The 15852-nt window shown below is 38.5% G+C and overlaps 1 protein-coding gene across 1 annotated transcript in view; it reads left to right on the top strand.

The window, feature by feature from the left end:
* Positions 1 to 15852, top strand: part of PLXNB2 (plexin B2) — an 84207-nt gene that overhangs the window by 53046 nt on the left and 15309 nt on the right. Inside the window, exons 18-28 of the mRNA XM_010581286.1 lie at positions 1672 to 1899; positions 2381 to 2557; positions 3016 to 3155; positions 4222 to 4322; positions 6545 to 6774; positions 7763 to 7944; positions 8721 to 8787; positions 8896 to 9042; positions 12347 to 12503; positions 13506 to 13606; positions 14519 to 14603. Coding sequence (XP_010579588.1) covers positions 1672 to 1899; positions 2381 to 2557; positions 3016 to 3155; positions 4222 to 4322; positions 6545 to 6774; positions 7763 to 7944; positions 8721 to 8787; positions 8896 to 9042; positions 12347 to 12503; positions 13506 to 13606; positions 14519 to 14603 — 1615 coding nt within the window. The remainder of the gene's footprint in view (positions 1 to 1671; positions 1900 to 2380; positions 2558 to 3015; positions 3156 to 4221; positions 4323 to 6544; positions 6775 to 7762; positions 7945 to 8720; positions 8788 to 8895; positions 9043 to 12346; positions 12504 to 13505; positions 13607 to 14518; positions 14604 to 15852) is intronic.

Genomic DNA, 15852 nt, shown 5'->3' with positions numbered 1-15852 from the left:
ATTTAAGTTTGCCCACTGGACTTCACTGGGCTTGGAGTGGAATAAGGTTTGAACAGATTTCTGGTCTGTTCAGGGTTTCCATGGAAGAAGAGCCTACTTCTACCCCTTGACTTACATTCACTTGTACCTTGCAATCTTCTGCTTTAAAATTATTTTCATTCAATATGAGTAAGGATAGAAGAATTAAGCTTCAAGTGGTAAAGTGGATGTATTTCAGAATTTGAAAGTGTTTATTTTTTCTTTATCTTTCTCCTTCTTCTCGCCCTGCAAGCTTTACAGATTTTCCTGAAACAGGACCCAAATCCAGACAATGCTGAGTACTCAGCTTTGCAGTTAGTGCCTTTTACTTTCTCACAACTCAAGGAACCGAGTCTCCTTTTCTTTCTTGCTTCAGGCATATTCCACCTATAGTATGTTCACAAAAAGTTGTAAAAAGTAACATTAAAAAAACCCAAAACCCTTCTTGCATTTCATGTTGAGAAGAACTGACATTACCAATAGTCTCAATTTCCCACTCTTCTAATGAAGATCACGATTCAATGCAATGATTGAGGACTTAAAAGTGATCTTCCAGTAAGAACATTATAAGACTTTTTCTAAAGCTGGTTATTCAATTTAAGACTGTCTTGTGATCCATATAGAGTTGGTAATGTGCATGTTTTGTATTATATGCATGATTCAACTATGCCAAAGCCAGGTGGATTTGGGTCCATCAAAACCCTATCCTTAAAGTATTTTAAGAGGAAAACTGCCTACGTTTCTTAGTTCATAAACTGCAAGATGTAATTATCTTGATAACCTTAAATCCCAGGACAATCTTAAAGTCTATTTAGCATTCTTAACATTTTTTATCAACATTTCTTGCCCCCCTTCTTATATACGCTCATCATCTTCTCAGCACATTAGCTTAAGTCAGCATTACATACAGCATACATTCTTGCTTAAGACTAGAAACTTTTCTAATCTTTGTTTTGCTTCCACTTACATGGCAATATCAGAATGTGGGGGAGAAGCTATCAAATTGCATTTCTCAAGGTGAGAAACCAAGGTGGTGATAGCAGAAGTGTTGAGGGCTCCTATTAATGTTGTTGGCTGTGGTCGATGCTACTGAATGACTGAAGGAATTTCTAGGATAAAAACATTTGTGTAATTGGGGATGGAGGACAGCTTAACTGAGTTGTTACCTTGAGTAGTTGATTGACAATTGGTAAATTTTATTCTGAAATTTCACTCAGTAATTGTATTGAATTTCAGCGAGGTATTTTACAGTGTCAGTAGAAAAGAATCTACGTGAGATACTTAACGGTACAGAAGATGATCTGGATTAAAGCTGCCATGTTAACCTCTTAATCTTAGAGCAATTTAATTATATCAGCCAAGTGTGGTCCAGAGCCACAGAATTTGGAGTCAATGGAAACTGATCTGTAGCCTAAAATTTTTCTGCAGGCAGCTGGTAGAACATAATGAATTAACAATTTATTCCCATCAACAAATTTGTTGGGTTTTTTTTTTTTTTCTTCCAGAAAATACCTCATACTATGTTATTTCTGCTATATGGAGAGAATATAAATCCAGTGGTTTTATTTCTACAGTCTAAAGCTATGAACAGTTATGTACAGGAACAAGTCAAACTATAAAATGTGCATGTTCTTCTTGTCTTGTTTCTTACAGTTTGATGGAAAGCTTGTTACAAGACTCAATGAAACCACGGTGGTTTTTTCTTCCCCACCAATACTGGAAGACCCAGAAAACTATAACATTACCACTATTATTCTAATGGATCATTATCATTTGGTTGTAAAAAATGAGAGCCACTCCTTTGCCTATGTTGCAGACCCAACCTTTGAGAACTTCACAGATGGCATCAAAAAACAAGTCAACAAACTTATTAATGCAAAGGTAAACTTGTCAGGAGATGGTGGTTGCTCATTTTGTCCTTGAAGCATGTATGGAATTTTTCATTCCTTTCTTGAACCCTTAACAGCTGTTTGGTACCATACCCAAAATGCTTGGCAGAGTCCCTTACCTCTGCTAGATGATTAACATCGTCAGCTCCCCTTTCCTCCCCCCTCCCATTCTCAGAGATAGTTACTATCTTTTTAGCCATACTTTGGGTTTCCTGGGGATGCCTCCTCCTGCTGAGCCTGGCATTTGGAAATGCCCTCTGCCATAGAGCTCCCAAGGACTGGAGGGGACATGTCTTCTTGCACCAGGAAGGAAAGGAGAGGAATTGCGTAATTCCCAACCACTCTGCTGTTCTGCACACTGCAGTCCAAATCACATCTGCTGCTAAAAATGACCCAAATTGAAAGTTGCAACTCATTACTCCTTGTCTCCCAAGACCTTGTGTTGATGACTGAGCCTTGTATTTTCTGTCTAGGGCAGTAACCTGAACAAAGCCATGACGATAGATGAGGCCCAGGCATTTGTGGGTGACGAGCCTTGCAACATAAAAACACTAACTGAAACAGACTTATATTGTGAGCCGCCAGAAGTACAGCCTCAACCAAAGAAACGGCAGAAGAGAGATACCATCAATAACCTTCCTGAATTCATTGTAGGTTACCTTTTCAATAGAATTTAATATCATGTGTGACACTGATATAGTGCTTCTTAATTGAAGTAATTTGTTCTCCAAAGTTGTTGTAGTACCGTGAAGAAACTCCTTGCAGTTCTTTCTTCTTCCAGCTTCTGCCTGCTGTCTAGAAGACGTCACACTTAAAGAGCAGTCCCAAGCTGGCAAATGCCTTCTACCTTCGTTACATAGCAAAGTAAAATTGTAGCTAGACAGGCTGGGGATTTTTCTTCCTCTGCTAAGCAAAATAAAATTACTTCATGGAATAAAGTGCTAGTGACCTAAATTCAGTATAAAATATTCAGAAATGTTTCCTTTGTTTGGCAGTTTGAGCTAGAAATTCACTTAGTGAGAATTACTAAGAATTTAGAGCGCAACTGAGAAATGAACCACTGTCCATTTGCACTTTTTGAGATGACTATCTCTGCTTATCTAATTAGGTGAAATTTGGACTCCGGGAATGGATCCTCGGAAGGGTGGAATATGATACACGTGTGAGTGACATCCCACTGAATCTTATTTTACCACTGGTACTTATTCCTATGATAGCAATCATCGTCATTTCTATCATCTGTTACAGGTGAGTTCCTTTAATTAGGTGTTTTTGCTGTCCTAAAGCTTTCAAGGTACTACCTGATCGTTTTCAGCTCAGCTTACAGAAATTATCTTCATCTTTTTTATGAGCTGCAGAGTTAAGAAAGGCAGTAACAGCTGGAAATATGTATGAGCGCCAATTTATTCCTCTCACGCACACCAAATTCCTTGACGTCAGTCAGCCCAGTCCGTCCTTTATACATAAACACAACAATTGGTCCCAGACTTGCCAACCGCACAATTGCAAACTGAGTTGCATGCATACATTCTTGAAATGACAGCTAAAGTGCCTCTTGTGAAGGAGATAGCTTATTCTGTATACATATCCATCAGCGTTTATGCTGCCTCAGTCAGCACTGTAAGTCTGAGCTGGAGGGATTTGGATAAGGGGTCATTTTGGCCTTTCCAGCTGAGATAAGTGTTACCCACACACAAATTTCATGGTTAATGGTGAAATTCATGCTTCACAAAGGGCCAGAACAATGTCTGTATTTCACTTAAGACCTGCTTAGCCCAATTTTAAGGTTATTAATGAGGCCCTCATACTGTCCCTCAGGAGGGGGTGGATTTCACTCTTATGGTGAATATCAATATAGCTGAAGCAATGCTGAAGTATGTGCTGTACAGCACTGATGACGTCGTGGAACTCCTGCAACCTTCTCAGTTCAGTCCCAGACACACTCCCGGGTGGCTCAGAGCCAGTGCAGGACACGTTGCAAGCAATCTTTGTTCAGTACATACAAACTGAGTTTCTGTACATAATATGTGATTGAAAGCATTTGTAGCTACTGCTTATTGGATTTTAAATTACTGGCCCAAGTGTTCTTTGAAGCAGCAGGCCCACAATGGTGCCAGGTTGATTTACATGGAATGAAGACTTGGTCCACTGTTGCTGTTCTCCTCCTCTATTCTCTTTCTGCTGCCAGTATTTAAAAAGAAATAAAAACCATGGAAATGTCCTCCAGTCCTTTGGCTTCCCACACAGAGCTGTTGCAAATAGTTTACTTTTGAAGTTTGTAACTTTTTAAAAATCTTACCTCTATTCCATAAAGACGCAAGAGCCAACAAGCAGAACGAGAGTATGAAAAAATTAAATCACAACTTGAAGGCCTGGAGGAGAGTGTCAGAGATCGGTGCAAGAAGGAATTCACAGGTATGACAGATATTTAGACTTCTGTGGGTCCTCTTGAGCAGTCAGAAGATGGGCTAGAGCAATGGTGCTAGCTTGCTAAAACTGTCTTCTGGGAACAAATAAGTAGTAGATCTTAGTAGTCTTGATTACTGACACTGACATACAGCAGATATTTTGCTATTATATGTGAAAGCTGTAAATAAAATAAAATAGGGAGCTGAGGTTATTAAAGGAAATGCATAGTTTTAGTCTAAAGGAAGCACAGAGTTAGCAACTGGGAAATAGAAACTAGTTGAGATTGGGGTTACTTATAGCCATTAATGTGAGTGACCATTGATATGGAGGTAAGAATATTTTATAGTGACTAACAGTGCACATAGTATTTAGCACAATGGCTGTATGTGCCAAGTATGCACATTAAAAAACTGTTTTCAGAGCTGCAAAATTTATTTACAGCAATCAGCATTCTACAAAGGGATAATTTGGCAAGTTCACAGGAAAGAAATAGCATTTTGCCCTGTTTATCGTGGGAAAACCTTAAGCTTGATTCGAGGAGCTAGCTAATTGTTCTGTCTAAATGTAGCGGCATCATCCTAGGGAAGGCAGCGGGAGGTGTGAAGGCTCAGCATTTCTACATGTTGAGCTACTCATTGCAATGCTTAAATTAGGCATCTGAGCGCAAATATTGGCCTAAATGATTACCATGAAATGTCACCTCGTTATCTGAATTATGCTTGCTGTTGGGTCATGTTGAAATAATCTCTACTAAAAAAAAGACCCACGTTTTCCTTCTAAAGAGAAATAGATTATTTCATATTGACAGCAGCTAAAAAGAAGGATTGAATTAAACAGCAATTTCAGGTTAGAGTTTGAAATTAATTTAAGAAGCTCGGGGTTTCTCAAAGATTTTGGCCATGCTGGAAGCCTCTCCCAGTCTTGTTTTTCTGGCATTTCTGGGACAGGATATTCTTTTCTTGTACCAGCTTGTTTTCTCTGGAAAACTAAGTCCTTCCAGGTTCTGGACACAAACCAGAAGCAAATGTTTGAATCAAGAACTATTCCAAAATGGGCTTCATTTCAAACTGCATTTTGAACTGTGAGAGGATCAATCAAGGTTAGCAGCCCTCCCTCTCATCACCTTTCCCATGGAACTTCATACCTGTTTCTGAAAGAAGTTGCCTTTCTCTTGCTGACATTCCTAGTAGGGGCTACAGACTCCTGCTGCCTGTTGGGTTGAAGTTTTCCTCTCTGCTCCACCAAGCACAAACACTGGGGAAGTAGAATGCACGTCCACAGAGTAATCCAGTTCCTAAACTGCATCCACCTTGGCTGACAGTAAAATGAAACACTGGAGTCAAAACACATTCTGGATCCATACTGTGAAGCTGTAATGTCAACAGCACAAAGTGCAGACAGTCTAAAATTCATGGGACCAAAGATAGCCAAGGAAAGGGACATTAGGGAGGAAGTACAAATACCCCAAAGCTGGAAACCACAAGATGCTTTCTCCTTCAGCTTTGCTGAATGCTATAAAACGAAGAGGAAAATGAATGAACAAGAGCAATAAAATTGCTGAGACAATAGTTCACTATATTAATTAACATGGTATTCTAGTCAATCAGCAATATTGGGTAATTGGAAAGCCTTCAGCTAGAATAGCTGCTCCAAAGGATGATTCCCTAATTGTTGTCCCTTTTAAGAACTTCAGGGCTTTTGAGTCCGACAGAAATGTTTCCATCAATTTCAATGAACAATTTCACTTTCTTCCTTCCTGGCATCCCCTTGCAATTAAATTAGTGTGCTTTACACTTTAAACCTTTCTTTCCTTGACTGCTATGTGTTTTTTAAAAGAACTCTTATTACTAGCTAGAATCAGAGGGAATAGAATGTGCATTGGGAAAAAAAAAACCAAAAACAACAAGAAAATAATATTGCAGTGTCTTTTTTTTTGGCTCTGTGCTACAATACTCCATTCATGTACATGAACTCACCCAGATGTCCATTAAGGCCCATTTTTGGATAGGCAACAACAAGGAAACTATCCATGCTAAAGGCAGTTATCCTCATGTCACTGTAGGATTAGCTGTGGTCGTAGTTAACAGGTTAATTGGTAAAAACAGCAAGAGAAAATGTGAGGTGTTGAGTTGCTTTTCCCCATTACCAGGCACCCAAAGAGATCATGTTGCCTAAAAAAGCTGCAGGCTTTTTTTAAATGAACCTTTAAACTGTGTTGCATATTTCAGATCTAATGATAGAGATGGAGGATCAGACAAACGATATCAATGAAGCTGGAATTCCAGTACTGGACTACAAAACCTACACGGACAGAGTCTTCTTCTTGCCCTCCAAAGATGGAGAGAAAGACGTGATGATTACAGGGAAGCTGGATATTCCCGAGGCCAGGCGGCAGACTGTGGAGCAGGCTTTGAACCAGTTCTCCAACCTCCTCAATAGCAAATCATTTCTCATTAATGTGAGTACTGAAGTAGATTCACCTGTCTGTTAGCTAGGCATACCTGTGTGTGCAAGACAGGTATGAACCAAAATTATTACAAATAAGTGATTTTCATACAGTTCTGGTTCCACAGTAACCACTGCAGATATGTGGTTCACATCACAGCCAGAGCTTCGTGGTGGGTCGGAGAGACGAGATAATATTTCTGTGCCTGGTCACATAGTATGGAGTTAGTCAATATTGCAGTGGCTGTAGGAAAACAGATATTACCCAATCTGGCATAAAAACTGCTGTTAAAAGTTTGTTTTAGCCTTTTAAGAAACGTGATCGGAGAATGCCGATTCCCTCCTCGCTCATCATGGGAGTCACCTGCGGGCAGCCATCTGCTGGATCTCTGTCCCAGAGAGGCAGAGGCTCCTCAAGTGGCCTATTCATCAAGACTGATGAGTGCTCACAGCAGCTCTGAAGAGAATTCTAATTGCTCACTCTCAAAAACTGAGGCTGATTGTCAGACACCTAAGTATAGATTTAGGCTTCTAACTTTTTCTCCTTTCTTAAATGAGGCTCCAGTGCTGAGCTAGTTAATGGTAGCATTACAGTTTATGGCAGATGAGAGCACATTCCCAGGTGTACTTAGATTAGTGTCTTTGTAATTTGATGTGAAAGGACTGGGAATTTGGAGGAGAGGGGAGTTGATTTTCTCTTTTTAAAAATTGTCACAGAGCACCTTTTTTCATTTAATTGAAGTATTCTTTTAGGTAAGGCTTCAGTTAAAGTATATAAGCATTCCTTGGGTTAGTCCAGTACACCATGTGTGTATCTAATAACAAATTATAGGCAATGTTTTCTTATAAGTAGTTTTTTTCAAACTTCTGAAAACTTTTCCATTCTGTGCTTAGAAGATTAGTATTAAAATAATACTACTTGTCTTCTTAGTGCAGGCAAGTGTTGAAGTTCTTCAGAAACTTGTCATCTGACTTGATTTTACATTTGTTTTTCGTTTCAGTTTATTCACACGCTGGAAAACCAAAGGGAGTTCTCTGCTCGAGCTAAAGTGTATTTTGCATCTTTACTGACAGTTGCTTTACATGGAAAACTAGAATACTATACTGACATCATGAGGACGCTGTTCTTAGAACTGATGGAGCAGTATGTTGTGGCCAAAAACCCAAAGCTGATGCTAAGAAGGTTTGAATGAATGTCATAGTCATATTTTCTGTAGTTCTCTGTTTTTCTGTAAATGTATTTCTTTTGCAATGTGACTGCATTAAAATGCCAACTATCTATGAAAGTCAGAAATAGCCTAGCCCAAGCATATTAGGAAGACAAGCTCTCCAGGAACAGCTGTGGAAGGCAGAGGCAGGACGGCTGGCAACAGATTTCCTTATTCAAGTACTGTAGTGCAGAATCTGCATCAAGATTACTGAAACGTCTACCCTCAAAATACAATACTGAACATTTAATTTACTTTTTAATCTAATTTTATTCCAAATGATCTAGCATTTATACCACACATCATCTCCATAATGAGCACACATAATCAGCTTGCTTTGTGCATTCAGTGAGGGCTTGCTCTAGTGTTTTTAACCCTGTTGTTATCCCAAATAAATTACAAAAGACCTTGCTCTGTGTATGTTGTAGCTTTGTAATCTGTAGGTTATTTCCTGGTAACTGCACAACTGGGTTAATTTTTTAGCTCTTACAGCATAGACCCAATTTAAGATTTTGCATAAAGGATGTGTGCTTTTCAGTAATGAGCTGAAGGTACTCGGGCATGATGAGCAATACAAAGCACTTATCCTAAAGCAAGTACATGCTCTCAAGACTCTATAGGGAAATCATTGCATTAGGAGAGTGCATGCAGTTAAGCATGTAAAAATATTATATTTCAGGCAAGCAATCTTTTTCTTTAAAACTTTGTTATTAAGTACCCTTACCATACTCAGGGTTGGTTTCTTTTTCAGATCTGAAACGGTTGTTGAGAGAATGTTGTCTAACTGGATGTCTATTTGTTTATATCAGTACCTCAAGGTAAGAGTTGAAGTCTGTTGCCTGTGGGTTTTATCAATAATACTTAAACATACTGCGCTGAGTATATAGTTTGGTTTTGCTTTATTTCATTTCCTTTCCTTTAAACAGGACAATGCTGGGGAGCCTCTTTATAAATTGTTCAAGGCTATCAAACACCAGGTAGAAAAAGGCCCAGTGGATGCTGTACTAAAGAAAGCCAAGTATACATTGAATGACACAGGCTTACTGGGAGATGATGTAGAGTACACACAGTTGGTAAGTCAAGCATGATTAATATATTATAAAATCATTTTTTCTTTTAAAATTAAGTCCTGTAGTGTTAAGTCTGTACATACTTTTCTGGACTACTGTGATCTGCATAGAAATTCTGGTCATGGGCAGGGCTGTCGATAGTTTGACCAAAGCAAGTCTCCAAGCAGGAAAATAGAATTATAAAGTATCTTCTAAGCATTAAATCCAAGTCCTGCCACTGTGGAATCCACTTCAGTAAATCCCCTTCATAATTTTCAAAGTCTGTCTGAACAGTGGTCGGGGTGTTCGGCTCCTTCCCTTTTCCCATCTAAATTAACTGGCAATTGATTTTTGCAGAGTTCTTGCACTAACATTATGCTTGAACTTCAGTTGTCTTTCTCCCTTGTGATTGCTGCTCATCAGCGTATCAAAGGTCATTTTAGAGATAATTTTATTAGTATACCAGGATGAGCTCCTCTGTAGTCCTGTGAGATGGCTCTGCAATCTCCAAAACACTTTATGAACCTATTTCTGTACTTGTTCCTGTGTGAGTCAAACTCTTCTGAACACAGGCAGCCCAACCAGCATTGAAACGGGTTTATTTCCACCTAAGGAAATAATTCCCTACAGTGATGAGGGGAAGCTGCCTCTACAGGCAGTTCTGGAGACTCATGTTAGATGCTTCAAGTGAGATGTAGTGGACATCCCTGCTGCAGGAATTCCCCATCTGAGCTCCACCAACCCCTGAATCTGACCACCAGTGCCATGGTCCAGCTCTCTTCTATTATGAATTCTGCTTTGACTTAATTCCGTTCACTGCCACAAATTTCCACCACTTTTTCAACCAGACTCCAGCACACGGATTCACTGTCTTTTTAAAAAACTGAAGCAGCCCACTCTTTAGCTGTTTAGGGAGCATAAATTCCAGTTTTACTCTTTCTCACAGTCTTGCTGGCTTTCTTCAGGATACAGTGTAATGAATACCAAAGATGCATAGACTGTCCTTCAAAGACCAACACAGGACTTTTTTTTCCCTCTCTGATTTCTCTTTTTATTGACATGCTAGGAATCATTTGTGGTTGTCTCCAACTGAGAAAGATGCAGTGACATATCTGCAGTGTGGAAAGGGAAACTTAATAAAAAGCTTTATTAAGTCCTGGTTTAAAAAAATGACCATTTTGTATATTCTGAAGGGATGCTGATGGGAGGGCTGATGTGAGGAGATTGCTGTAGGACTTTCACTCACAGAATCACCAGACTGTGACCTAGACTGCCTGGAGGAAAAGGGTTTGCTGGGCAAGAAGAAATATTTTAAGTTCAATTGATATTTTGGACATTAGTTGAATTGTTATCTTCATATCTGAGCTGAAAGTGGCACCCATAGAAACCACACTGACTGGAAATGCTCATTATATTTCCTCTTGTGCATGGAGAACAAAATTTACTTGCAATGTACATTGTGTAAGACTTAATGGCAATAATTCTTTATTCAGTCTGTTTCTTTTCACAAAAAAAGCCAATGCCTGCAATTAAGCTAAATGAATGCAGTTGAAAGCAGAAAATTTGTGTATGCAATCAGATGTGGGCACAACAAGCATACTAGCTAGATATTAAACATTTTAACATTGTACAGTAGCAATATTTGGTCCAGATTTTCAGATTTCCCATCAAACAAAGATTTTATGTGTGTGCATGCATAGAAGATGATGAGATATATGTGTGTATATATATGTATGATGAAAGATTGTGAAGGGCGTTACTATTGCTATAAATTATTGGGATCTTTGGCATGATGATGACATTGTTGTCGTAACTGTGAACAGTTAGGGAGCATTTGAGCACCAGGGTAGGTTAAAGCATGGGTTAATTGGTTCACTTCTGCCTGAAAGTGAGACACGGTGGGAAAGTATGGTATAGAGCAGTTGTCTGCTCTCTAATTGTTCTTATTTAAAAGATGAATCTGTTTTGCATCACTGGTTACACTGACATGCTGCATACTGAACCAGCAGCAAAATCATGTCTAATTACCATAAAGCTAATAGGAAAAGGAAGGTGAAATCTCATGATTAGTTTGAGAGTTCTGTCAAGGGACAGTGCAATCATGTTTAATTTGACTGCCGTATGGCGCAGCTTTTCTTCACTGTTTAAAAATACCAGCCGTGCAAGTTTATTTCAGAGGTTTGAGATGATAAATTCAGGCATTATGGTTGGCAGGACCTTATGTATCCGAGAGCTGCAATGCTTCAGATGTGCCTGGCCTCCAAAGCTACCTGACTGGCAAAAGATCCGCGAGAGCTCTGAGCTGTTGTACTGATTCAGCTAGTGAAAGAAAGAGGCTTTTCATTTGGATTTGGTGGCTTTTTTCCTTCTGGGGAAGTTTCCTGGCCATCATTTTCTCATTTGCTTTTGTCTGTATTAAAACTGACACTTATATAGTGAAGCTACTTTTAAAAAAATCACTCTAGATTTAGCAAATTACAGGCTTTCAAGAAATTCTCTTTAACATTAAAAAACCACATGTCAATACTATCAGAAAACAGTAATATTTTAGAACTAGCATAAACTACCTAGGTATATTTCCTGGAGCTATTAGAGTTATTGTGACGACAGTAAGCAGCAAATGAAGTCTTCAAACACCAAAGATATAAATGGCTTTTATATCTACATATATATGTGTGTGCACGTACGTGTGTATTTATATGTATCTAATGAACAGCTGGTCACAGGAGGTAAAGTTACGGGAGCTGAACAAGTCACTGCTCATCAGCTGAGCCATATTAAATCACCATATGTACAGACCTAGTCCGCTCAACTTGAGAAGTAAAACCACAACCATGAAGACAGCGTAAAGGAAGGCAAAAGCACACAATATTCTAGGAGTTCAGCAAAGTGCAGCTCAAATGATTATTGGGAACTCGTTAAGTTTGGGCACTGCTTTACTTTTGCTTTTCTATGTTCCAGGTTAACAGGTTATATGAGAAGCATGTAACTTGGCAGTGGTTCAGCTGTTTTGTTCTTGTGTGTCTCTAATAAATTCCCAAGACTCAATAATAGTAGCTTATTAGACATGAGTAAATCTATTCTGCATCTTTTCTGTTTTGTCATCATGGGAGGAAATAGCTGGAATTTATGATAGCTGGTTGGCTGCATAACAGCAAAGGATCCCTCAAATAATCCATACTCCCATTGCAAATATGTGCTGCTGTGCAATAATCATTGCACAGTGAATTTTAGATATTGTTTGCATTTAAATCACCCAGAAAAGCAGATTCAGAGGTAATTCAGAGATGATTTGTGTTAATAACCATGTACTTTCTTTTTTTTACAGACAGTAAATGTATATGTACAAGATGGAGGAACCGATTCCATACCTGTGAAAGTGCTGAACTGTGATACTATATCACAAGTAAAGGAAAAGATAATAGACCAAGTCTATCGAAATCTGCCATGTTCTCAGTGGCCAAAAGCTGAGAGTGTAGTTCTTGGTAGGTACCTACTTGTGATACTATATTGAGCAGGTGAATGATGTTGTGTGATTTTGTATTTTCCCCCAAAATGTCTATAAAAGCAATTTTTTGGGTTTAAAAAAAAAAAAATTTGAATTTGTGTTCAGCTGGATGCAAAAATAAAGCATTTTGCAACAATCTTAATATGCATTAAAATTTAGTGCTTTCTTACAGAGTTCTTTTTCCTGACTCTTAAAGTTTCGGTATACTGTCATTAGTGTGCAAAAAGCCTGTTAATCACTGTTAGCACAAATGTATTCCATGTCTGACAGAGTCAATCTCAGGTACTAATTAATGTGATAATGACAGCATGGACAATTAGCTGATGGAGAAGTAATGATGCAATTTCAGAAACTGGTACTGATTTTGACTTGCCTTTAAGGTGGTTACTCAAAAGAATTATAACTTAGAGGAGCTGCACTTGTAGGAGATGATGAGCCACCCAGACTCTGAAAATCATCCTCCTTGAAGGCTTTCAAAACTACTGTTCTCTTCTTGGAGGAAAAAAAGAAGTTGACATAACTTAAAAGGCCTAATAATCACATAATAAAAGCTCAATTAATAATTTTGCAATATCTTCATTACTGCCTTAATCTGAAAGTAGAGGATGCAATTCTTGCTCTTCAGAAAATCCTAGTAAATTCCCTAAAAATGCCTTTTTTATTCCATATAACGTCCTACTCTGTTCTGGACTGATAGCAGTTCTTATTATATATATTTGTAGTATTCTAAGCAAAGGAATTTAACTTTCTATGGAAAGTAATCAGAAGTCATGTGCACGGTTAGGGAATAGCTCGTGCAAACTTCTGTAATAAAGACCAAACTATTAAGCAATAAAAAACGCACATCGTGGCATGTGCCAAATTACTTCTTTTAATGTTCCACAATGCGTCAGTGGGTCGTCTAAACTGAAACATTCTTGGAGTAGTTATTTTTGCCCATGGTTAAAAACTGTTTTTTCTCATTTTAATTACCCCTTAGAGTGGCGTCCAGGTTCTACTGCACAGATCCTCTCAGACTTGGATTTAACATCCCAAAGAGATGGCAGATGGAAACGTATCAACACACTAATGCATTATAATGTAAGGAGGTGTTTCAGAGCAGTTGTTCGCATCTGTTAACTGTTCTCTAGTAATAAATAAAATCTTTATTTGTTTTTAGAGAAACTTCTGTGCTACATAAAGAATCAAAAAAAACCCTAGCTCTGGGTCTAGGCAGTAAAAGTTTGGGAGCATGAAAGGCTAGGTCTAGACATATTGCCTAAACATCTTACCAAAAACACACTACCTAAATGCCAGCACTTTGGTTTCCTCATCATTGCAGTGTCCAAATCCACATTCCCCTTTGAACATTCACAAGCTCCTTTTGCTAGGTCTCGTAGTCATCTATTCTTTTCTCTACCACTTCCTACCCCTGAGAATTGTCTTTGTCCTTGCTCTGCTGCTAAATAGATTTTGGGTTGGTCTGGTTTGTTCAACAGCCCAGTCAGGAGAGCAGATGTTGACGTTTTTGTACCGTCTGTTTTAGGTTTCGTACTATGCTTCTGTTTTAGGTTTCATACTATGCACTCTACCAAGCACTTGCAATCCACTTATCTTCCCTTTGTATGCTATTTATTGCATTCTAACAACAGATACCCTGATTAGGAAAGATAGAAGTTAGTTTTCCCTCAGAAAACAGACAGGTCCGATTCTTCATGATAAACCCCATTTTTGTACAACAGGTGCCCACACCAGGTTGAGGAACCACTTAAGTCTTGGAGATGCTTCTAGCATTTTCAGTAATCTCAGAGGAGGTGCTACTGGGATCTCTTATTAAGGGAGGGGGAGGGACTGTGTTCTAAATTGCAGAGCCCGTTGCCCAAGAAGCTTTGAAGGGCAGCATTAATCATAGGTCTAGATTCCCTGCAAAAGATTACAGAAACCACAGTTTAGGTTTTAAGAAAGAGGTTCATAATTCTTTTGAATAACATCCCTGTGTTTGTATTTTCAAAGGTCCGAGATGGTGCCACGCTCATCTTATCAAAAATGGGAATTTCCCAGCAGCCGGAGGATAATCAGCAAGATGTTCCAGGGGAAAGTAAGTATCTTGTGGCTTCCCTACCTCCCAAAATGACTAGAAGTCAAAACCCACACAGAGAGGGTGACAATGCTGTCTTTATCTTGTTTATCAAGCATGTCTGTGGAGCTAGATATTCCCCACCAGACTATATAGGGCTTATTTGTTGTGTGTTACCTACTGTACACTTGCAGTGGTTTTCTTTGTCCTCATTATAAAAGCATTAAATAATGGGGCTTTAGCCATAATAGCTGTGAGTCCATACCCCAGCTTAATAGAAAGCACTCTCAGCAAACATTTCCTTGCATATTTTGTTTCTTAATCCCACTACATCTGTAGTCAAACTGTATGTTCCATCTTTCCAAAGCTTTATCTCTTTTTCTCCTTCCTTCTTCACTTACTTTCTGCTCCAGATCTCTTCCACTTCTTACTAGACTGAAAATTGAATGCAGTGTTCTAGATGAACCACAGTAGAGATGAGCTCCCCTCTGTGAAATAATGGATCTGATGTAATTATTGCATTTCTTACAACTATGTTACCTTGCAAACTCATCTCTGCATGTTCATATTTTGTGTCTCCCTCCCTCTGATGTTTCACCAGCTATGCTAGCTTGGTTTTTCCAGGGTTTGTTAATTGGCTTCATTCATTCCATACATGTTATGTCTTTAGATGCAGTGTTTTCCACAATTCCTTTGTTCTTTTTGAGGTTTGCAATCCACTCTAAGTTAGTATCAAGAATTTCCTTATAATGTTTCCTCTCTTTCACATTACTAATGCAGCTGTTGCATAATTCTTGTACTGCTGTCTGCTACAGTATGCTGGACATCTCAACATGGAAAACAACCTGTTAGCTTGCAACCCATCTTTTAAAGCTTTTACTTCTACATGTTAGTATTCTGTCCAGAGCAATTTCCTTTATCTCAAAACCTCTTGAGACACAACATCCATTACAACCTAAAATGTACTCAGATTTTTATGGAAATATTTATTTGTAAATTTATGTTCTTTGTCACTTGTGTTTCCTTTACGTATCAGATGTTCAGTTTCTCTTTTTTTTTTTTTTTATCCTTATATTCAGCTATTTTACACAGGTTAGAAGTTAGATTTAGGGAATGATAATTGTTGAGATCATTCTTCCTGCTATAAACTCATTTGATATACTTTTCTGTCTAGCACTGATTGCAAAAGCCGTTGCTTCACCAAATAGTTTCATTCCCTTAAACAGATTTACTGGTGTGGATTTAATAGGTTTCAAGGGCTGGACAGTCA

The sequence above is a fragment of the Haliaeetus leucocephalus genome, unplaced genomic scaffold (assembly GCF_000737465.1).
Source record: "Haliaeetus leucocephalus isolate CR32 unplaced genomic scaffold, Haliaeetus_leucocephalus-4.0 Scaffold763, whole genome shotgun sequence".
NCBI classification, from domain to species: domain Eukaryota; kingdom Metazoa; phylum Chordata; class Aves; order Accipitriformes; family Accipitridae; genus Haliaeetus; species Haliaeetus leucocephalus.
Note: the sequence above shows the minus strand (reverse complement) of the source record. Positions and strands in the feature narration are given on the sequence as shown.